The following is a 23,788-nucleotide window of genomic DNA, read 5'->3' on the forward strand; positions in this document are numbered from 1 at the left end:
TATTTGTCATTGCACAATGTTCTACTTTTAGTGTGTGCGTGTATGAAATAAAGTTGCATTTTTTTCCCAACACTATTGCTTGCTAATATCTCAAATCTATCAGTATTTGTGAAATTTTTGACATGTTCCTTGGTCCTCTTGTGTATATTCTTGCCAAGTATGACTCTGCACCATCTTGCACAGTAGTCTACAATGTTAGATTAAACTTGACTGCTGTTAATCTTTGGTGTTATTTTAGTCCAAGATGATAACTGAGACCTGAAGACATTTTTCTATATTGAGGTGAATGTATATTTAGCCTCTATGAATGTCCATCTCTGGAAGCTCAACTGTTTAGTATCTGACTTCATGTGACCTGTATACATTTGATAAACTGTCTGTGCCATAAATGTTCGTAGTTGCTTTTTGCTATTCAGAGTATTTGCACTTTAAAATGGAAAACCTTGTATTATTATGATGTCATAAATAAATAAAACTTTGGTGTAACTATCAATTACAAATGCTTTTTTAAAATATTTAATCATCAATGCGTGGTACTGTGGATTGATAAACTTTGTTTTCAAGCCATCTTGGTTTAACATTGTTTTAGCTCCACTTCTACAATGTAAGAATTACACCACACCAAAAGCCAATTATTTTTGAATGGTGCAAACATATTTTAATGTACAATTAAATAATTGGCAAAACGTCTGACCACCATAATAAATTTAAAAAAGAACAGCCAACCAACCAAACAAATAAACAAACAAACAGTAAAACTACTGAAATCAGAGCAACAGTTTTTGCTCCTCTCAGCAAGCACCAAAGTGTTAGCAAGAGAAAAGTGGTCAAAACTAGGATCCATAAAACTATACGATTGGTTTTCCAGTCCGTTTTAGAAAAGAATAACAAAAATAAACTTACAGATCAAAGCAAATTGCCATGGTTTGTACAGTGAATAATAATCTGTATACTTCTATACGCACTCACAAGACATTTCCTCAAAATGCCATATTACTCATTATTCCCAAAGAGGGATGTATATGGTATAACAGCAGTGTCATGTTGCATCATCAATATCTTTGAAAAAGTGTAATTCAATATCAACTCTTGAATTAGCTTCAAGTTTTTTATTCTCAAAAATAAAATTAAATATATCTATAGATCTATATTTATAAAACAAATATTGTTCTCCTCATTTTTATAAAATAAGTTTTAACGCCATATTGCCTCTGTTGTGTAGTCATCCAGCACCCCTTTAACCAAGAGAAAAAAAATTCATTTATAGGTTATTGTCATATACCATCAAAAAGACCACCCACTTCCTTATCTAAAACTATTTCTCTTCCTTTCTGTATTTGTGCACAGGATGAAGATATGACAGACAGTGTTGGTTTAGTACACACTAATAAAATCCTTGTAATGAAGTACACATACAAAGGCGCATTGGTGCTTGTCTGATTTGAGCTCCATTTATGTATAAAAAAAAATCTCACAGGTTAAGTGTAAGCTGCCCATAGTTCTTCAGCTCAAAGCATCTTGAATCAAGAAGAAACATCTGTCCATTTACCTCCATTCACACACACATATATATATATTTTTACAAAGACATTTCATTTTCAGTAATTTATTTTCAGTTCAGAATTTTCTTTATACATTAAGGAGATCACTTAAATCCCAAAGTTCAGAACACTAGAGATGCGCGTGAAGAGTCAGAACAACAATTCCTTACTGGAGAGACGGGGAGAAAAAAAGAGGACTTGGAAGAGGGTAGTTCAAGGTGATTATTTGCAAAATCCATAATCCCTTATCAGCATTTGGTCTTCTCAGTAGAGATCACTGCACTGTCCTACGCACACCTGTAGTGTCAATCAGGTTCCATTACTGAGGAGGAGGGCATAGTGAAAACATTCATGGGACAGGGCGTATGAGGGTGGGAAAACTGCGACATGCATAGGAGGACAGATATTTCCCATGCAACAAGCCATCAGAAAACACATTATCGTTTCCCAAACACTATCAAAACTTAATTTAAGCCCCAACCACCCCTCAAAAAAGCAAAGAAAATAAAAATAAAAAATAAGAATATAAATTCATCCATTTATAGTCAGGTTCTATCACTAACAAAAATATACTCTTCAAGAATTGTAGGAGATTCAAATAGCATATGCCATCAACTGTCCAAAACAAAAGAACAAGAAAATATCTATTAGCCAACCAAAAGAGCTGAGTAATAAATAACAGTTATTACCAATGCCATCATAATAATTACATTTGTGAGAATAATTCTAATACTCTCCAAAACTGATGACATTTTTGACTATTTAGAGGAAAAAGAAAACAAAATAGTCAATTTTGTTTACGCATTTTGCTTTTTAATTTCATGCCACTTTTAAAATCTTAAAAAATATCTATAAAAAAAGGCAGACTTCTTCACCCCAAAAATATTTCTGGTCATATACCAAGAGGAAATATTTCCCATCCCTTAACCCAAAACCCTTTGAACACAATTGGCAAAAAATATATTTATATATTTTTATATATTAACAGCAATAACTTACCATTCATTTAACTTAATTTGTTGACTTGCACATGTAGTATCTCCCATAGGAAGTTCAGTTCTTTTCAATTACATAAGAAAAATATTAAATAATAATAATAATAATAGTAATAATAATACTATCGATGACAGCCTTTGTAAATCCTAGATCTGCTACCAAACTCTGGCAATCAGGACAGTTCTTTGAGCTCTGCAACATTACATCAAATCTAACGAGTGATTCATGTTCGACCCCATATCTTGGTTATTTGTCATCATGTCATTTGTCCCTTGCCCATGCAAGGCTCCCATCCCACCTAGCTGTGAAAGCATGGCACTCTGGTCTGCTCCAAATGAGCCCTGGTCCATCGTATTAGCCTGTTGCTGCTGTTGGGATGTCAGCGGTTGTTGCTGTGGAGGGTGCACAGCAGCCATGCCACTGTGATGCTGAGGATGGTGACCTGGATGAGGCGACCCGGTCTGCGTCTGGGGTGAGATGTGATGAGGTGATGGCTGAGGTTGCAAGCGAGGAGATGGACTAGAGTTTGGTGGCTGTGACTGGGGCCGAGGCGACGGCTGGGGTGAGCGGACTTGGTTGCTTAGAGAATTAGACAACTGCTGGCCCTGCAAATGGGGAGACTGGGACATCTGTTGCTGGGGCTGCTGAGGGCTCATGGGATTGTGTTGAGCAGGAGATCCTCCTCCTAGGTGTGACTGTTGCTGCTGGAGGAGCCGTTGCTGCAAAGCTTGCTGAAGCATGGCCGGAGGTTGTGAACCCATGGGAGCGGATTGCATCGGTTGCTGCTGGAGGGAACCACCGCCTCCAGGACCGCCATCAGGACCTTGAAGTCCTGCCATGGCATTCTGCTGCTGCTGCTGCTGCATCTGGAGTTGTTGTTGATGCTGCAGTCTCTGTTGCAAAGCAGCTGCAACCTGCTGATGGGACACAGACCCAGAGTAGTTTTGCTGGGTCCCAGGCTGGGTCCCTCCCTGCTGCTGTTGGAGACCGCCAGGCTGCGGTTGACCAGGCTGCTGTGGGGGCATTCCAGACTGGCCAAGATAACCCTGCTGCTGGGGTGCTTGAGGATGCTGAAACTGAGCATGGTTTCCCATATGTTGCTGTTGCTGCTGTTGTTGTTGTTGTTGCTGCTGCAGTTGTTGTTGCTGCTGCTGGAGTTGTTGCTGCTGCTGTTGCAGTTGTTGTTGCTGCAGTTGCCGCCTCATCATTTCTCTGAACTGGGGGGAGATGCTTGACATGTTGGCACCCTGATTGGGCATAACACCTTGTTGTTGTTGTTGTTGTTGTTGTTGTTGCTGCTGCTGTTGTTGTAGCTGCTGCTGTTGTTGTTGTTGTTGCTGTTGTTGTTGTTGCTGCTGCTGTTGTTGTTGCTGCTGCTGTTGTTGCTGTAACGCTGCCATTTGCTGTTGTTGCTGCAAATTTCCACTCATCATAGACCGCTGTTGAAGTTGCTGCTGCTGCTGCTGCTGAAGCTGATTCATTGGCATGCTATTTCCTTGTGCCATATGCATACTTCCTTGAACTGCCCCAGGATTTGCATTCATTTGCTGGCCATCGATAATTCCTGGACCTCCACCAGGTCCTCCTGGTACACCCACACCTCCAGGTCCAGGCCCTCCTCGACCAAGGTACCTAGGAACTCGTTGCCTGATAAAGGTTGCCATGAGCTGAGGGTTTGAACGTAGTATATTCAGGACTTGCTGTTGTTGATGGGGAGAGTTGGGTAACCTTAAGGTTTTTACGAGTTCCATTAAGGCAGCCTGAGAGTGACTTCCAGGGCCAGCACCTGCAAGTGCGGCCCCTCCTTGGCCACTCATCATACCCATTAGACCTGAATGCCCTTGTTGCTGCTGTTGAACAACTGCCTGCTGCTGCTGTTGTTGTTGAGGTGCAACCATGCCTTGCAGACCCATTTGGTTCATTACCCCAGGTCTCTGCTGAGGAGGCATGCCAGGACCAGTCCACGGCTGCTGTGGCGTCCCCTGAAGTTGGGGTGCTCCTTGCTGGGCCTGCTGCAACTGGACTTGAGAGAGCTGAGTCTGAGTTCCTGTCTGGTGCTGCTGCATGCCTGTTGTAATCATTCCCTGCTGCTGATCCATGTGAGCTCGTGCCACTGCTGCTTGTGTCTGGGATGAAATTCCCTGAGATCCAACCATTGCAGCTGCAGGAAGGTTCATACCCATCTGACTTTGTGTCTGGGGACCCTGATGCAGGCCATGTGGAGGCATCATGCCAGGAGCTTGGTTTCTTTGCAGGATCTTTTGCTGAGCCATTTGCCGTTGAGTCTCTGCGACTCGTTGAATTTTCATGGCAATTTCAACTGCAGCAGGTGGAGGGCCAGGTTGCTGATGTTGCGGCAACACAGGCTGCCCTAGGCTCGACTGTTGCTGTGGAGGAAAGCCGCCTGGCACCATCCCTGGCTTTCCCATAGACTGAGAAAGTGGAGAGGAGCCTGGAGGTCTTTGCACATATGGAGGAAGGTTGTTGGCATGCTGAAGATGCTGAACTGATGTTTGCTGCTGCTGTGGGATCATGGGCTGTTGCGGGGAGTTCATCATCCCACCACTACCAGACATTTGCTGGTACTGATGGGCCATCCCTGCCAACTGCTGTTGCTGCTTTGATGGAACACCTCCAACCCCAGGTTGAGTTGCTGGAGGCTGGCATAGCTGAGTGGGCGTCTGTGGGGTAGGAGGCTGACTGCTTTGTGTTGGTGTGCTCGGACCAGTAGTACTACTGTTCCCAGGAGATGGCAGCCCACCATTGCCTCCTGGAAGCTGCTGGCCTGTCCTTTGCATGCTGGCCATTCTTCTACGCACCATCTGGGCCTGCTGCAGTCTGTGCTGGAGCTGTTGTTGTCGCAGTTTCTGCTTGATGTTGAGGCAGAATGGCACAGGACACTTGTTCTCTTGGCAGTGTTTTGCATGGTAACAACAGAGTGCGATGAGCTGCTTGCAAATAGGACAACCACCATTGGTTTTGCGCTTGCAGCCTTTGGTATGTTGAACTACACGTTTCATTTTCTGACAAGATGGAAGTGAGCAGTTGGCATTGCGGCACTGGCAAGCATGCACTAGAGACTGGATGCACCGCTGAATACTGAGACGTCGTGAGTCTCCAGGATTCTGCGCTGAGGAAGCAGCCTGACTGTTGCTTTCGTCGTCCAACCCTAAGCCCAGTTTCTCCATCTTGTGCTCGTGACCTTTTGTATTGTAGCAAGTGATGCAGAGATCAAAGTCCTGTGGAGAAGTTAAAAAAATAATTTAATGGCAAAGTTATTATTGTGTATTGTACAAAAGGACATAATTTACCAGGATAAAGTACGACAGATTATTTATATAACTGCGGTGACCAGACACTGCTTTTCCTGGCACAAGTTTGAGTAATTCAGGATAATGCAAAAAAATAATGATCTGTCTTGAGAAAAACTGGTTATCTTCTCATGCCATATATGCTTTACACATACAACAAATAAAAATGGCATAAGATCACACCGTAAATCATTACTATCTCCCCACTCCTCCCATTCTATAGTCCTCACCTCACACACAGTGCAATGGAAGCGAGTTTCAACATGGTGCTTGCACACATTGCAGGTATACACAAAGCGATCCTGGCTCTGGTTGTGCAGTTCAACCAGCATGCACATAGTGCTCCATTTGGAGCGCCGCATTGAAGAAAACTCCAGGTGTTTATCCCGTGCAAGTGTTAGGAAGGCATCACGACCATCCATCAAATCACACGCCATCAAAGGATCCGTGTCAGCAATGGGCAGGAGAGCATTGGAATTGGGTGCTGCAATCAGCCGGATAACAAAGAACACCTTGGAGAAAAAATAATTTTGGATTAAAAATATATGTATGAAATGTGAAAAAATATTAAATATGTTGAACATTGTACAAAAGATACTGATTGGGATGCCACCAAACTTGACAAATGCTAAATGTTTGACCATGTACCTTGATTAAACTAAATCATAGTGAAGGGTAAAAAAAGCTAAAATCAGGCATTAGTCTTCCTCATACCTCTTTATGCTTTTCCATTGTGGCATAGAGTTTCTGTGAAAGGTCATTGGACACATTTGGCATCCCTGGCTTCTTTTTGTTGGCTCGGCTTAAACTGGTCTTGTTCTTGCTCGTCTTCTTGTTGTTCTTTTTCTTGGCATTTTTGCTGTCACCTTTTGTTGTCTGGAGAAAAAAAAGAGAAGTTTTGTTGAGTAAAAAAGCACTTTTAGAAGGTAACAAAACCTGAGATGAGTAAGAGCTTAAATACTAACATCAACACTCTCATTGGACGTGCTGTTCTCCTCCCTCTTCCTTTCCTCCTCTTCTTGCTCCAGTTCTTTTATACTCTCTTCAAGCACATTGGGCCAGAAATCACCCTCAAAATAGGGCAGTTCTTTGGCGCTGGTGAGACGATCCTCTGTTGCCTGTTTGAAGATGTCCTGTAAAAAAAATATATATATAAATGTATGTATATATAATACTGAAAATATACTGAAAAAAAATGAAAGAAACATTTCAAATACAAAATGTTTACAAGAACACAATGTTTAAGTTGTACCTTATAGTCATGCACAATGCGCTCTGCTACGGCTTTATCCAGCATCTTTTTATACCACTCCTGCAACCGCTTGGGCTTGGGTATCTTCTGGTCTGCAGGGTGACAGTGGAAGATGTAATCATCTCCTTCACTAGGAGGGCAAGCCCAGATGTGTCCTGTGGTAAACCTAAGAAAAACAAAATCCAAAAATGTTTAATTCAAAATTTCACAAGGCAAAAATAGTGAACATCTATTAAAGTAAAAATACTGCTGAAACAGTAGGACAGGGGAGTATCATCTTACCCTTGTTTTCTGACATACTCCAGATATCCTATAAGAATTTCATGGTACACGCCTGTTCTCAGACAGCGTGGCTGAAAGAAGTGGACACTGTCCAGGTAGGATATGTAAACTCGTCTAGAGGATTGAGGATAAGAAAAAAGCAAGAAGAAGTTTAGCAGGAAATAAAAACAGGCCCATCAAATAATAAGAAAAACAATTACATATGCCTAACCTTTGATTAGGGGGTGGACAATCTGAGCCATACTCTTGCACGTGCATCCCAAAAAAGCAGACATCAACACCATCAACATCCTCAAATGCAAATAAAGCTTTCGTTCTGTATGGGAAAGACTCTGACATCTCTCCACTATCCACAAACCTGTGAAAAGGAATCCAAGCAGACAAACAAGCAATGATAAAAATCTGCATGATAGGTATATTACATTATAAATCAGAATAAACAAATGGGACTTCACAGTAAGAATATAAATGACAAAATGTGTGTTAAAGTAACTATTCTTGAAATGTCCAACAGATAAATGTGTTGTATTAAACCAGTGTCTGTTCTTAATCATCCTGTCTGACCTAGACTTCATGCCTGGTTTGACTTCCACCACTTTGTCCGAGACATGAACAACACGAACAGTAACTTCACCAGACTCTGGGTGATTATGTCGCTTCAGAAAGTCATTAACCCGTGTTTCCAAGTAGATGCCTAGTTTGGTGTGTGGAAGCCCTGAAAATCAGCAAGAACAAAAAAAAGTTGTTTAAATATCATTACTAGTTAAGATTATCAGTGAAAAGAAAATACATGGAGAAGATTTGACAACTTGTAAAATTTAATAAAACACTGAAATGGAACCACATACTTTTAGAAGCATATTTATTCTCTTTACGGGTCTTGTTAGACTTCTTCAGACAACCATCACATACAAAGCTAAACGAGGGAAAAGAGAAAAAGGTAGGACACATGTTGCTGTTAGACAGACCCTTCAACATCCACAGTCAGTTGTATTCAATTTCAGTGCAGAAAACTCACCCTAATGGCCATATAGTGTCATGGTGCAAAACACAGATCTGATGCATCTTCCGACCACAATCCATACATTCCACAAATCTGCAGAGAAGAAAAAAAAAAAAAAAGTAATAATCCTGATAAATTTTGCTGAGATAACAAAACTTTAAATGAAAGGTTATATAGACTTACAGCTCAGGGTCGAGTGTGTCATTTTTCTTCTTTTCAAACTGATCCTTGTTGATCGATCTAGAAATATATGCATATTGTAGCACAATTAAAACAAGAAAAGACAATGCAATATGAAAAACTCAAAGGGTGCATTTATGGTCTTCAAAAATCCTGCTTCAAAATCTCAAAAACAAGTTTGAGTGGAACATTAGTGGAAATGAATTCAATCAACATCAACTCGAAGGCCCCCTTTACAAGGCAATTCACAAACATGTTCAGTGTTCAGATCACAATCGGATGGCACTTTACTACATAATGCATTCTGAATGCATTTACACCTGATTTTTATGTTTGGATGGATACAACCACATTCTGGGGTAGCAAGGGACAGATTCTAAACACATTAAATGGATTAAATGCTTGTCCTTCCTTTTTACTTGTGTAGTTAAATGCAGATAATAAGTTACTTTAAAAATGAAAATTATCTGTCACTGACAGAACATGATGGAAAATGTCCATTTTTATCAATCAGTAATATATTTTAACTCTAGGTATTTTTAAAGTGACATTGATATCAACTTTTTTTTAGCCTTACTAAAATTTGCTTATTTTTTAAAAACATTTGGTAAATAACAGAAAATTCAACAGAAACCTCTGATGTTATATGTAAGAGTTGTTCTTTTATAACGGATAAGGGCAGTAGGATCTCTATACAATCAAACGCAATATGGGTGGGGGGTCTTGATACTGCAAACACTAGACAGGCTAGACAGTCTTTTATTACAGCCTGATATTTTCATTTATTTTCAGCTGTACAACAAGAATACAAGTTTAATTAAATGTGGTTTGAAAAAGGAGACACTTACGTTTGAGGTTGGGATGGGTCATCTCCCAAGGACACAGTCTCACCCTGGATCTCATTGAAACACTTTTCGCAGAAGTGGTACCTGTCAGCAAGAAGCCCATATTTTGGTGAACTACACCATGCGCCAACACCACAGCCAATCACAGAGAGGCAACGAGGAGGTAGCCACCAATCAGTGCAGGACAAGGCAGGGCAGAGCAGGCAGGCCAAAGGGGGAGCGCAGGACAGGGTCATCGCCAGAGGAGCCAATCATGATGCAGGATTTTTGAGCAGGGGTTTTGAGCAGGGAGGGGTTTAGGTGCAGATGATTGGTCAGATGAAAGCAGGCGATAGCGGACACAACAAATGGCAAAGTACAGGGGAGAGGAAAAGGGTTGACAAAGAAAAACATTAGACAAGACAGAAATGAATGAATAAGGAGGGAGAGAGACAATAACAGACAAGCAGAAAGCCAAAGCAAAGCACAGATTAGCATTTACATGTATAATGAGAAAACCATTATAGCAAAACTGGAGCAGAATCAGTTGCGAAGGGTGTTGTGACTTATGGACACATGAGCACATTAAACATGAACAAAAAGACCGTAGCCACAATGTCAAGCAAACAGGCATTTTAAAGGTGCTCTTTCAAAAGATAAGAATTTCTCCTTTTATGTCATGGTTATACTGATCAGTGTCAAGACATACATATTGTAAAATTCATGACAAAGTGGTCATATCATGAAATATTATACTATACTATGAAGAAACTACCATATGACTAACCACATTTAAGCAGCACAAACAGGCCATTTAATTTAAATAATCACAAAAAGAGTGAAAATAGGCATGTAAAAATTACTATTTTTTTGATTCGAGAAACTTTGAGAAATTATAAGTGGAGTAAAAAAAAAATAATAATAATAATATAATTTGTGTATGAAAAAATGTCTGGTTAAGGTTTGTATGCCATGTATGGAACATGAATGTCCTTTGTCAGTCACATGCTTGCTTAAGTGATAAACTGCACTACTTGTGATCGTCTTGTGGTCTACAATTGTGTAGCCTGTGTTACAAAACTTTCAAACCTCTGTAGCACCAGTGCTATGTGCAAAAAAAAAAAAAAAGTTAACGTACAGCCCTGGCGATCCCCTTAAAACATTTTAATGACTATACGTAGCAGAAAAGGAGCACACTTTAAAATGCCAGGTCTTTTCACACACATAGGATTTTACAATGGCAAAGGACTGATTGGTGGAAAAGGTGGGATAAGAAGACACTCTTATCAACCGTGGCGCAAGTCACTTCACTTTATGTGGCCAGGTACAGTGGAAAAACAGCCGTTTCACATGCAAATGTAATAAATAATCATAACATGGGTCGTTCAGATATATATGCTTGCGTGTCCGTTGATGTTGGCCTCAGTCGTAAGTTCCTTACCTGTTCTGATAACTAAAGTAAGCAGCATCTCGTGGTATAGTGCATAGCTGCTTCCCATAGCAGCACAGAGTTTGGGGAGAAAACTCAAACTGTGAGAGAAAACAAAAAATATTTGGTGAACATGGTGAAAAAGCAGAGAACACTGACAAATATCTGTATTTGTAAATACAGGTCAACTTCAGGTCTTTCATATCAATATGTACTTGATCTGTGCTGACAAAACAAAATCTCATATTATGACTAACTCTTAAGCTAATTTGGTTAGCTCAACGCCTATGCTATAAAGTATTAAGGAAAGTATTGATTTATAAAGCAGGCATCATATTAGAAGGACAATTTAATTTATGCAAACACTCTTGCACCCTCTGTTTTACCTTTCTCCCACAACAGTAGCCAAGGCTCTGCATGACCGGGTCGATCTCCTGCTCAAACACTTCCGCCAGCTTAGAGCAGTACTTGTAGACTCGTGATGTCTTGCGGTTATACAGCCAGGCGTTGTTAAACATGAGCCAGATGTCATCCACGTACTGCCACGGTTCTTGGTACTGGCCCGTGTCGAGCTTCCGTTTTATAGTAGACAAGTCCATAGGATTCTTCACAATGTCAAAATAGTCCTGTGATTTGCCAAAAGTGACAATGTTAAATATCAGTCCAGTAGAATCGTACATTTACATAAATGAGAGCATGACCTTAATACTTAAAAGTATTTGATGTCCGAAAAATTATGAACATTCCCAATTTTATACACAATTGACGGAATATATATATATACACACACACACTACTATTCAAAAGTTTGGAAGGAAAGTATTAAAACAAATTACTACTTTCATTCAGCAAGGACGCATTGAACATTAATAATGTTACAAAATATTTCTATATCAAATAAATGTTGTTATTTGGACTTCATATTCAAAGAATCCTGAAAAAACAGTTTCCAAAAACATTAAGCTTCACAGCTGTTTTCATCATAATATAAGAAATGTTTCTTGAACACCAAATCAGTAAATTAGCATGATTTCAGAAGGATCATGTGACACTGAAAGCTGGAATAATGGCTGCTAAAAATTCAGCTTTGCCTTGTAATAAATTATAATAAATTACAATATTTGAAAATATATGAAAAATGCTATATTAAATTAAAATTATAATAATGTCACAATATTACTGTTTTTACTGTACTTTTGATCCAATGAATGCAGCCTTGGTGAGCATAAGAGACCTTTAAAATATTTGTAAAATCTTTTGAATGGTAGTGTATATTATTAGTACGGTTATGTATGTTTAACCAAAAACAGCATTATATTAAGGTGGCTGTGCACCAGACCGCACACGTACTGGTATTCCCAGAACTGAAGGGTCCACAGGCTGGCGGAAGGGCAGAGACTCGGGGTCCTGGCGGTAAAGAGACTCCAGAGTGGGCATCAGGGCCTGCCTCAGCTCTTCTGGTTTAAAAACTGATGAAAAAGCAAGCAAGATACAGAGTTATTACATACATTCTTAAATTCTATGACAAAAACACACAACAGTGAATATTTAAGCTATTCAGTGTAATCCAGAGGTACATAAACATTTCAACTGGCTAAATTCTGTAGTTAAATAATTTGCCCTGTTTGACATCTCAGTCATTGGTGATGGCACCAATTTAAGCACAATCGTCAAGATCTCAGATTCTGTAGTCAAATAGACAGTAAAAAGTATCCATTGATCTGAGAGATTCATTAAATATGTTGCATGGCTGTTAAAGCAGCCCTCAGTAAGATCTGGATTTCTTTGTTGTATCCTCGCGTTTTGCTCGGAGGTTTCTCTCTAGAGCTCCCCCCGCAGCTTCGGAATAGATATTTGACAACAACTGTTAAAAACTCGCTGGCTATTCTCAGACACTAGAGGCTTAGTAGATCAACGACATCAAAGCAGATGGGAAACTCTTTGCAACGTCGTCTTCATTCGGGTTCCAACAGCGTGAGGGAGCGCAATAATGACAGCATTATAGCAGATTTCTTTTTGCAGTAAAGCAATTCTTTACCTCGCGAGACTTGGGATCACACGATACTTCCAGACGAAGAGGCCGGCGGGCCGCCGGCCCAAAGTTGCAAACGCTGTTTTTCCGCTCACGGGCACCAGGGGGGTGCGAAACCACCACCATTCAACCCAAAATAAGTAATATAACCATTCCAGTGACTCCGAAGTTGATCAGTTAAGGTAAAAAAGTTACTTAGTTCACCTTTAAATTGTTGCCTACTATATTGTCATTCTATAGTATCATTACCAAGGAACCAGCAGTTGGTTTTGTAATGAAGCCAACCCTAGCAGCTAAAATACCCAAGTGGAGTCTGATCATACTTTTCTTTTTGTTGGGGACTCCAGAAGGTGAACTGTGGGTAACTGTGGACCCTGAACCCTCTTCCTCTTCTTTAGGCTCAGTCTTTATCTCTGGCTTTTTGTCCTCCTTAGCTGCAGTGGAAGATGTCTCCATTGGCACACCATCACTCAATGGCTCCTCTTTCTTTATCTGATAAAAGAAAGCAGTCAATTCACATGGAATGATTTTAAGATCATCTACAGGGTCCAATGAATTTTTTCAACAGTGGTTAAATGTTTTACTTGCTCCACCAAAAGAAATGTTGTCGTTTTGACTCATGTAACACTGTATTTTTATAAATAAGCCACCAAAAATGTTAGATACTGGTGACATTTCACAATGGATTCCAATTTCGATACTCCAGAAAAAACTACTAGCCTAACTAATATAAAGTTCAAATATTTTTGAACAACCCTCTACGGACACACTGAAGCTCGAGTCACCATTGGCTAGTTCATTTTTTATTTTACTCGCCAGACTTTTTACAAGGAATGCAACAATGCAAAGAAACAATTCTATATAAATATAACACAAAAAGTACAGTAAAGACAAGTAAACAGTCTGTAATGAAATAAGAACAAATAATCAAACTACAAGCAATAGCACAAATAAACACAATAGAGCACAGATACAAATAAAATAAACAGTGCTTTTCAGGTTTTTCAGAAAGATCTAACAGTAGTTAGATACAAATGACAGGCTTATAGGTACAGAAATTGAATAAAGTAATGTAAAAACACTGCATAGTCCTTACTGTATAAATTAAATGTACCGTAGATGAATCCTTATTAAAGTAACAAGTTATTCAGTCAGCAGTGACTATTTTTGCAGTATTTTCTTGTTTGATTAACATTAAAAACACAAACAGAAGTGAATATTAGGCATAATGCACAAATCCAATTTACTGATGCTGTTACACATGCGTTGTCTTTCTCGACATTTACTTTCACTTAAGACAAACTTGTCCATTCAAGCACAAGACGGACGCGAAAGAGAACTCAATTCAGTAGTCGCGCGCTGTCAGACACTGCTTTCTGGATGCCTGCTTCGAATGTGCGCATAAAACTTCTCGAATAAAGTTCTCTTTCGTGTCTTCTTGTGCTTGAAGGTTTAAATTGGAAAGGCTTAAAAAAATGTTTTGCAAATGATAAACTTTCATGATGACACAGCACTGGACCAATCTGTGCAGTGACAGTTTCGTCAACTCTAGGCCATCGGGCAGTCCTTATTGTTGAGCCCTGCATTCAGATCTAGCGCGTCAATTTGCTTTACGTGGCATGTGTAAAAGCCTCTCTTCCTGCGTGTGTAATAGTGATGCGCGGATCACGGTTATATCGGCGCTGCGGATAATCCGCGGATCAAGTAATAAAAATAATCCTGATTAATTTCGGCTGGGTCGCGGGTGGATATGATGCATCATTATTAACGAAAATATTAACTACATTCTCTAAAATATGAGCATGTTTTCAGGCACTAATTTGCACTAAATATGTCCGCTTTTTTAAGCTGAAATGGAGCAGGTCCGAGAGTGAAGTATAAAAGAATTAAAAACAAAACAAAAGGAAAGAAAGGAAGGAAGGAAGAAAGAAAGAAAAAGAAAGAAAGAAAGAAAGAAAGAAAGAAAGAAAGAAAGAAAGAAAGAAAGAAAGAAAGAAAGAAAGAAAGAAAGAAAGAAAGAATGAGCAGCGCTCATTCATCAGTGTATTATGTTACCATTAGAGATGTGCGCATCAACCGACGCCGTGTCTGCTGTTGAAGGTGATGATCCTCTATTTATTATCATCACACGTAACAACAGATAAGAATAACTGTAATTTGACCATCGGGTGCCGATCATTAAATCAGAGAAAATTATTTGTTTTTGGCTGCGGATACGGGTGACGTTGGAGCTCATCCGCGCATCTCTAGTGTGCAAGGTAAATAGACGGAGGGCAATCTCAGCCAAGCAATAAAGCTCACCAGGCAAAGAAATTATATCGGCGCTAAACGTTTTTTTGCCTCTAACTCAAAATCACAGGTAGGTGAAATCGTACAATTTACTAGCCATTTGATAATTAAAGACATTTTTAACTTGCCTAATGTGATATTTGGTCTTATATGCAAGTGATTTTCTCACATTGTAGAGGGTTGTTGAAGACAAGTGAGTATTCAGTAATAAAATAAAATAAACAAATTACAAGCAACAGCTCAAATACCGTAAATACAACAGAACAAAGATACAAGTGAAATAACCCGTGCTTTAAGTTTTTCAGGTAAGTCTAACAGTATTCAAGTACAGAAATTGAATAATCAAATGTAAAATAACATTATAGTCTTCACCGTATAAACTAAATATAGATTAATCCTTGGTAAAGCTACAAATGTTGTTAAGTCAATATCAGTGAGTGATTTTCTCTTTGTCTTTTGTTTGATTAACATTAATGACAGACAGCAGCAGGAATATTAGGCTGCTGTTACTTTAAGACCATAATGCACGGATACAATATACTGTTACACATGTGTTTTCTTTCTCATCTGTTTACGTTCAGTTAACAGCTTTGTTGCGTGTATTTTTCTGTTCCGTTATTGTTGAGCCCTGTTACTAATAACAACATGTCTGACTGTCAGATAATCAACACCATTCAGACTTGAATTCTTATTTACTGAAAATACAACTTCTGGATCTTACCTCAGGCTTTTCCTCAGATTTAATGTCTTCCTGCTTTCCAGTTCTTCCTCCCATCATGGCTTCTTCATCCTCATCCTCCTCCTCCTCCTCTTTCTGCTTGATCTCCACCTTGGACTCAAAGGGGGTAGTGGAGTCTGAAGGACCCTGCTGAAATGATCCATCTGCACTGCTGACGGAGGCAGGGGTAGCAGCCTGGCCGTCCACTGGCAGAGAACCCTTATGAGACAACTGAAAAAAGAAAATACAAAAAGGTAAAAAAAAATTAAGTGTATAGAAGGATCCAAAATCTAAGACCACAAGTTTAAAATAAAAGTGAGTAATTAAAATAATCCAACAATGTTTATTCAAATGTAAAGATGAATAGACCATAACAATATGCATTATTATTATTCTACGTGCAAATTAACAACATATGTGTGTAAACATACATATAGGTGGAGTTGATGCACGTTCACATCGCTTTTGAATTGATTATGAACTGCAATTTATAAAGCGGATGCATTCTAGTATATTTTTTGGGGTGCATGGATGCTTTATAAATCGCTCAGAGGAACATCTCATAAATGGTTGTGCGTTCACATTTAGGACCATTCTACGAGTGCATTTAGATTTTTGTTGTATATAGAGCAATAGTACTCACTGGAGTGCGGGGATGCTGGCTGGCATTTGGTGTGGAGAGGCCACTTTGAGCACCGGGAGGAGTTCCTCCTAATGTCTGCTGCTGTTGTTGCATGGCATTGTCAGAACTGCTGGACGGATGTAACTGCTGCTGACTGCCGGTTGGGGCTAACTGGGGTAGACCGGGTGTATGGGGCTGGGGTGTCTGGGAGCGGGGAGTGGGCGTGGGTGTACGGCTATGTGATGGGGAAGGAGAATTCTGGTGGACGGGCGGGCAGTGGGGGAGGTTGATGGACTGTGTTGGGGTGGACGCTGAAGGAACCCCACTTATGCTGTTGGGACCTGAGGACCCGCTGCCTGCTCCTCCAGCAGACCCAGGCTGGGCTAAAGGACTGCCGACTGGTAAAGATGATAAAGTAGGCATTTGCCCCTGCTGTCAAATTAAAAAGAGCAAACATTGAGAATGCATTCACAAAGCAGTTCTGAACTAATATCATATATGATGCATTCCAACTCTAGGACGATTAATGACAAAAACTAGGACCACATGTATGCAAAAAAATAAACAACAGATAGGTATACGCGTGTAGTAGTAGTAACAGTAGTGTTGGTACATTAAGAACATGATTATTATTACAGATAGGATGAAGTCAAAGTAATACAATTCAGAGAAAATCTATACTCTCTTACTTGAGTAATAGCGCCATCATTTCCTTGGTGTGCCATGTCAACAGATCCAGAACCAAGAACAGGACTTGAACCTTGAAACTGTCCAGGTTGCATGTACTGATTTTGCATCTGTGCAACATTCGGTTGTGGCATCCTCCCAGTGCCCATGCTTCCCTGAAACAGTCAAAACATTCAGCATTTAGAAGAAATATTTTGTGCACACTTAAAAAACAATCTTCCACAGAACTATTATGGAGTAATAAATAACAAAAGTACTAGAGATGCACCGATTGATCGGCTGGTGACCGGAATTGGCCGATTTTCATGTGATTGGCCATGACTGGCGACCGGCGGTCAGTCTGACATATGGCGATTTTAAGCCGGTCAAATGCACTCAGGCGCCGCATGATTAACATCGTGCGCAACATCAGCATCACACACGCACACGTAGGAAACTCGTGAATTACGGCCGTTTCACACCGCAAACGTGAGCAGTGCGTATTTTTTTCGGCGTGCATGTTAGTCAATCATTCAAACCGGGAGCAGGAGCAGCGAGTGAGCGTCAAGCAGGAGCGTCGCGTGAGCGGGGGTTTCGGCGCTGAGTCTTTTTTTGCTGCGCTGCTCACGCTCCATTTAAGTGAAAGTTGATTTCACGCAAAAAGTGCCCAAAATGCACAGAATTAACATGTCTAGTGTGTTTTAACAAGAACTGGAGTAGGATATGTCAGAAAAGAAAATTAAGACGCAAAAATATTTATAGAAAATGTATTCATTTAAACTTGTTTTTATTATTTAGGGTGCTTTCACATCTGTAGTTCGGTTCATTTGGTCCGGACCAAGGGAGAAAAATTATACTTTGTAGCATTTTTTAGGCGTTTTGGTTCCTTTTCACACCACACTGATTGCTCTGGTCCGAATCAGTTTATGAAACGAACCAAAATGCAGTCACGTGACAACATCCACATCACTCGTTGGCCAGATGGGTCTTGAACGTATTTTCATAACTGCACTTTTATTGTCAGAATTAACGTGCGGGAAAATTCCAACAGAACTGACGGAAGTAAACAAAGAGGAGGAAAATCCGGCAGTCAACGCGCTTTTTACCATGGAGAAATGACTTTGTGGGCTGATTGTATCCCTCGTCATAGTTTATTATATTAGTTTGTCTACACCACTTTAGGCAAACAGTAACATTTGAGAATGAAGCGAGAATGCGGCTTGAAAATAATGTTTTATGCAATGCACGCAGCGAGTCACTTCAGGAGGAGGCAACAAGTGCATTAATGTTGCTAAACATTGACATAATGCACAGCGCGGCTGACTACGGCAGCTGGTTTAGTCCAAAAATGCGCAGTTATTTGGCAGTTGGGTCTGTTCAAGGTCGGATCACGTTCTCACCACAAACGAACCGCTCCAGAGTTCGTTTGAAAGCGTACCGAGACCACCTCTCCTAGGAGGTCTCGGTACGCTTGTTTGGTCCGCTTTTGGTGCGCACCCGAGTGCGATTGCTGCATTCTCACCTGCCCAAACGAACCGCACCAATTCGGAAAACGAACTCTAGTGCGATTCAACCGAACTAAACAAGGCAGGTGTGAAAGCACCCTTAGTTTGGGTAAAAGTATATGGTGTTATATATATATTATATATACCGGTATATTTATATTTTTTTTATATATATTTATTTATTTTAAACAGAGTAAACTAGTCAGAATATACAGTATAGGCTTTCTTTTAGTTAAATTTTAATTAACTTTTAATTTCCCACACCAGGAGTAATTTCTATAATTCTATTTTATAGCGATTATCTGTTCAAAAAAAATTCTATGCTCTATGCAAAATGTTCTATTAAAGGAAAGATAGAAAATAAGTATTTGTGTGTGGTGTAAAGTGGTTATAAAAAATGAAATCGGAATCGGCTAAAATCTGTATCGGCAGGTCAAACTCAATGAAAAATCGGAATCGGCCTAGAACATCTCTAAAAAGTACAAAAGCTATAATTTCTAGTCACAGTAATAACCTGGTTAAGAGTCGTGTTGAGTGGAAGAGGAGGTGTAGATCTCTGGCCCATAGACTGCATTCCCATATGATTCCCAAACGGATTCATGCCTGCAAAGCACAGAGCAGAAGAGAGACTTAATACATGTACATATACACCACCATTCAAAATTTGGAGGTGGTAAGATTATTAAATGTTTTTGAAAGAAGTATTTTATGCTCACCAAGGCTGAATTTATTTGATAAAAAAAAAAAAAAAAAAAAAAGTATAACAGTAATATTGTAAAACAGGGGTCTTCAACTTTTATCAGGGCATTGACCCCTTAGGCAATAGAGATTTTGTATCGGGGGGGATGTGTGTCAAACAGGTCTACATATTAGGCATATAGCCCTTTGATATTAATAGAAAATAACCAAGTTATGTTCAAGTTATATTATGTTAAGAGATATCAGAACTATGCACATTCTTGTTGCACAATGTCTGTCTATTACTTTTCATTGTTAAAATTGAGATGAATGCATAATAATAAACAATATGTTGCAGAATTCATTAGTTGTTTGCTGTTGTAAATTATTTGAATGGATTTGCAGTCATACATTTAAATTTTACAGTCAGATGGACAATTAAGAATCAAATCACTGAGTATCTGAAATGAGTGCGTGTTCCAGTAACATACAGATGTAGGCCTAATAAGCAACGGTTCCACCTTAAGAATAGCATTATATTGGTCTATTACCATATATTGGTCTATAATAATCTATTAGTCCGCATTTACATTGCGCGTATCTATTTTGACATTCCATATTTTCGTCCCATGCTATAGTTATCACTATGCCAATTGCAATTTCGAGAGTGAATCCTGCATTTATATTTAGATGTCACTTCCAAAACTTTCAGCGTGTAATTGGCCATCGGTCCTCTTAGCAGCATAAAAAAAACAATTTTATTCAATGGATTATAGCTATATAGCCTCGAAAGTGTGAAAGAGCGCTCACTTTACAATCACTAAAAAGCTGTCACTCATCTCAGTTCGCAATCTCACAACGTTCCATTAAAAATCACTAAAGTTGCCTATACACACTGCATAATGATTCTCTTACTTACATCGTCTCTTTGTTTGTTAATGAGAGGTTTTCGCGAGAGCGAGCAGAACTCAGCACTTGAACAAAAACTCTGCAGTTTAATTTATTTCTTTTTTAAATATTTATGTAAAATTACTGATACCTAATAAAATGTATAATATCTCAGTAAACAAACAAATATATGCATGTATATGTATCCCTATGTGAGATATACACACCAGCAGCATTCTGCATCCTGTTCATCATCTGGTTTGGACCAGCAGGCCGCACCATCGAATGATCTGAGAGAGGACCATCTACAGGTGGAGGGGCAAAACACAAAATAAACAAGTAAAGTCTATGAAATCACTTAATCACAGTTTTTTTGTTCTGTTGACATATGTCCTATTAGTGCCGGAAGTTTGGGTAGGAAACATCAAAAGGCTCGTCAGTGAGGGAGACAAAAAAAAGTTTTGGACTGTTTTACGGTAATTGTATGCAGCAACACTTCCGTTTCTTTAGCAATACAAATTTTAAAAATGCACCAAGAATAAAAATAAGATTTGCTTTTCCTCATTTTGCATCAAAGCACACAGGAAATACAAACACTAAACTCTATATACAAACATGTAATAAATATATAAAATAACTGATGAAAGGTTTTGATCCACTTCAAATGTTGACTACTGTATTTGAAACAATACTTTTTTAGTTATTAATAAACTTTTATTTTTTGTTTAAATTATTAACCTCCAAGTACTGGTAGCTTACTCCAGCTACTTATTAACTGAGATTATTAAATTAAAGTTATTAAAACAAATATATAGATTTAACTGATATATTATGGAATACAACATGCTCATGTCAGATAAATGTATCTAAACATTTTTGTTCCAAGTTGACAGTGATTCGAGGCTTTACTAAATCTACACTAAACATATTCACCCATCACCAATTCGTTTAACGCACAGATCCATTTTGAAATTTGATAGTTAATCTTCTCAATTTCATGATTGACTAACAAAACAATCATGTGGAATGGAATGTAGAAAATGTATTGTAATGTTGAAATCTGCCATTATTTTGACAATAATATCGGTCAAATAATGTCTCTTATTTCTAAATCTCACTAAGAACGGTACAGCATAAACACTGTCTTTCAACATTAGTTAAGAGCAAATAAGTTTATATTTAAGCATTGGAAAGTTTTTTCTAATTAAATGTACATTTCAAACGTTATTTGTGACAAATATTAAATTATGCGGTCACAACATTGACAAACTATAGAAAATGTGAATTATTTAGGCTACACATTTAGTTGTAGACTTTATTTTATTGCAAGGAGAAAATAACATTATAGTTATTAAGATTTAATTATTGAGGTATTAGCAGCCTGCTGCATTAGATCTCTGCTTTTTCATGGGCTGTGTGCAGGCTTTATAATACAATTTGGACATTAGTCGCTTTTCCACTGTCGGGCCAGCGTGAACCAGGGCTAAAAACTTGCCGGGCAGGGCCAATAGTCTCTATTCCTCAAGCACCGAGACCAAAATCAAGTTGCTTTTCCAGTCGGGCCAGTATTCCAACAGCGCTTCCCTACAATCCGCCCTTAACACACCTCCATAGAACGACGTCACACAACACCACCATTTCACCACCTGACTGAAAACTAGCTAGATTGAAAAAGGAGCCTGACAGAAGCGAAAGTTTGGTTTTTGCTTGAAGACTTAGGATTCCAACATCGATATTTGACCAATGTTTTGCAATAAAAAAATGTTACAGAGAAAGTAATTTATTAATTTGAGTCAAGAGTGTACATCATTCATGCTGAATCATGCTATTTACCATTTCACATAAAAAGAGAACATTTATTTGTGATCACAAGAATGCAAAAAACAACTCAATTAAGGCCTTAAAACCAAAGGCACACACATTTAGAAAAATGTTGATAACATATTATATGTTTACATCACATTTCTTTAGAAAGAGTGAGCATTTCTATAAATTTTCCACAAAATGATGTGATTGAGGAGGTTTGAGCGATCTCTGCCATCTCCCTATAACTTTTCTTTTATCTTTTCAGTCAGATCAACAGAGTTATGAGTTATACGAGTTAAACGATGCATGCGAAAGAGGATGCATTAGTCCGGTATCAACAAAAGCACAGGGAAGAGACAGATAAAACATGAAACCAAATAAATACACAATTATAATCTTATATGATTTGTCTCCGTTCTTCAAGCAGTCTCTGGTATTTTCCATAAACATATGTGTATTTATTAATCGCAATGGTTAGCATAAGTAGCCTTTAGCATCGCATATAAATATATTCTGCCTCATACAGTGATAAGAATGCCCATCAGATCGCAAGGAAGGTATTTAAAACACTCACTGGTGTCTGAAAGTAAGTTGAGCTGAAAATTGTTTAAAATGTCTTAAATGTAGAAGGTTGCTAGTAGCCTGATATCATAACATGGGAAATGAACAGTGGTATTGACCTTCTTTTGAGGTAAACCACTTTGGATCAAGGTATTCGGCGGGCCAAAAACCCCTGGCTGCTGACCACGAGGAAACCCAGATGAAGCTCGATCAAGCCCCGGAAGTGACAGTGGAAACGCAACTGGCCCTGGCGCGCACTAGCACACTCGAAAGTGGAAACAGCTATTTACGGTTTAGTTTGAATTCATTCTAAACAACGAATGCTTACATAGTGTTTTGATTACTAAATTTGGTTATGTGAATTAGATTTTTAAAATGTTATTGATGGTATTTTTCTTGTAATCTCCAATGGAATAGTTGACTGCTACTCGAGAAAAGGAGCTGAGATATGTCCACCCCATAACTTGTACAAATCTATGGTTATAGCTCCACTATGGTGGGGCAACTTTCGTGGACGAGTACTCACTAGTTGGCAGTCCTGTGGGTGGCCCTGGTTGACCAATCCCAGTGGGCCCTTGCTGAGTGGGCATCATGCCCTGCTTCTGTAACCGTGTCCTTCGCTTCTCTTCCAGTTCCTTTTGGATCTTATAGATCTTCTCCGCCAGCAGGTGATAATACTCCGCCTGAGAAGTGTGATAGTGACTTATAAACCAGTGATTATGATAAAAGACAAATCATTAACAGACAAGACAATATACTCACCCTGCTGTTAGCAGACTCATACATATCCCCCTCGACTTTACGCGCATAGGCCACTAGATTCTCCATCCGCCGGTCCTTCAGTGCAGCTGGGTCTGGGGTGGGAAAAATGGCTTGGACTCTGAAGAAAGAGGACAACAGCAAGGGACACCAAAATGAAGATTAATCAGAAGCCTTGGTCGTGGTTCAAATGAATAAATAACGAATTAAATACTTGTTTTAAAGATCTTCCACTATTAAAGGTGACTAATTAAAAAGAGAAATGTTACTGTAACTTCTTTCATAATTTTCACAAACCAGTGTACAACTTACAGTTTGTGGACCAGGTGGTTGCGTAGATCCTGGGTTATGTCCTCATGCCAATTCTTCCTCATGCCAGCACTGGCAGCTGGATTGGCCATAGGCATACACCCCACACCGCCCACAGCATTGTCATTCATCAGACT

General features: G+C 39.2%; 1 protein-coding gene across 4 annotated transcripts in view; it reads right to left on the bottom strand.

Annotated features, from left to right (window-relative positions):
* Positions 1-2,346: 2,346 nt before the first annotated feature.
* ep300a (EP300 lysine acetyltransferase a) overlaps positions 2,347-23,788 on the bottom strand; it is a 30,942-nt gene continuing 9,500 nt past the window's right edge. For 2 of the 4 annotated variants that reach the window (XM_079595890.1, XM_079595891.1), the window contains exons 8-31: positions 23,655-23,786; positions 23,346-23,463; positions 23,110-23,266; positions 20,444-20,521; positions 19,165-19,253; positions 17,169-17,321; positions 16,501-16,911; positions 15,861-16,088; positions 13,174-13,342; positions 12,169-12,287; positions 11,205-11,444; positions 10,831-10,919; positions 9,414-9,494; positions 8,569-8,625; positions 8,401-8,478; positions 8,231-8,298; positions 7,947-8,097; positions 7,594-7,740; positions 7,383-7,496; positions 7,101-7,266; positions 6,814-6,981; positions 6,563-6,724; positions 6,079-6,360; positions 2,347-5,776 (exon numbers count right to left, since the gene is read on the bottom strand). In XM_079595890.1, the coding sequence (XP_079452016.1) occupies positions 2,738-5,776; positions 6,079-6,360; positions 6,563-6,724; positions 6,814-6,981; positions 7,101-7,266; positions 7,383-7,496; positions 7,594-7,740; positions 7,947-8,097; positions 8,231-8,298; positions 8,401-8,478; positions 8,569-8,625; positions 9,414-9,494; positions 10,831-10,919; positions 11,205-11,444; positions 12,169-12,287; positions 13,174-13,342; positions 15,861-16,088; positions 16,501-16,911; positions 17,169-17,321; positions 19,165-19,253; positions 20,444-20,521; positions 23,110-23,266; positions 23,346-23,463; positions 23,655-23,786 (6,496 nt within the window). In that variant the 3' untranslated portion in view covers positions 2,347-2,737. Of the gene's footprint in view, positions 5,777-6,078; positions 6,361-6,562; positions 6,725-6,813; positions 6,982-7,100; positions 7,267-7,382; positions 7,497-7,593; positions 7,741-7,946; positions 8,098-8,230; positions 8,299-8,400; positions 8,479-8,568; positions 8,626-9,413; positions 9,495-10,830; positions 10,920-11,204; positions 11,445-12,168; positions 12,288-13,173; positions 13,343-15,860; positions 16,089-16,500; positions 16,912-17,168; positions 17,322-19,164; positions 19,254-20,443; positions 20,537-23,109; positions 23,267-23,345; positions 23,464-23,654; positions 23,787-23,788 lie in introns of all 4 variants that reach the window. The other 2 variants (XM_079595888.1, XM_079595889.1) reach the window with 1 other exon arrangement.

The sequence above is a fragment of the Phoxinus phoxinus genome, assembly GCF_949152265.1.
Source record: "Phoxinus phoxinus genome assembly, chromosome: 21".
Classification (NCBI taxonomy): Eukaryota; Metazoa; Chordata; class Actinopteri; order Cypriniformes; family Leuciscidae; genus Phoxinus; species Phoxinus phoxinus.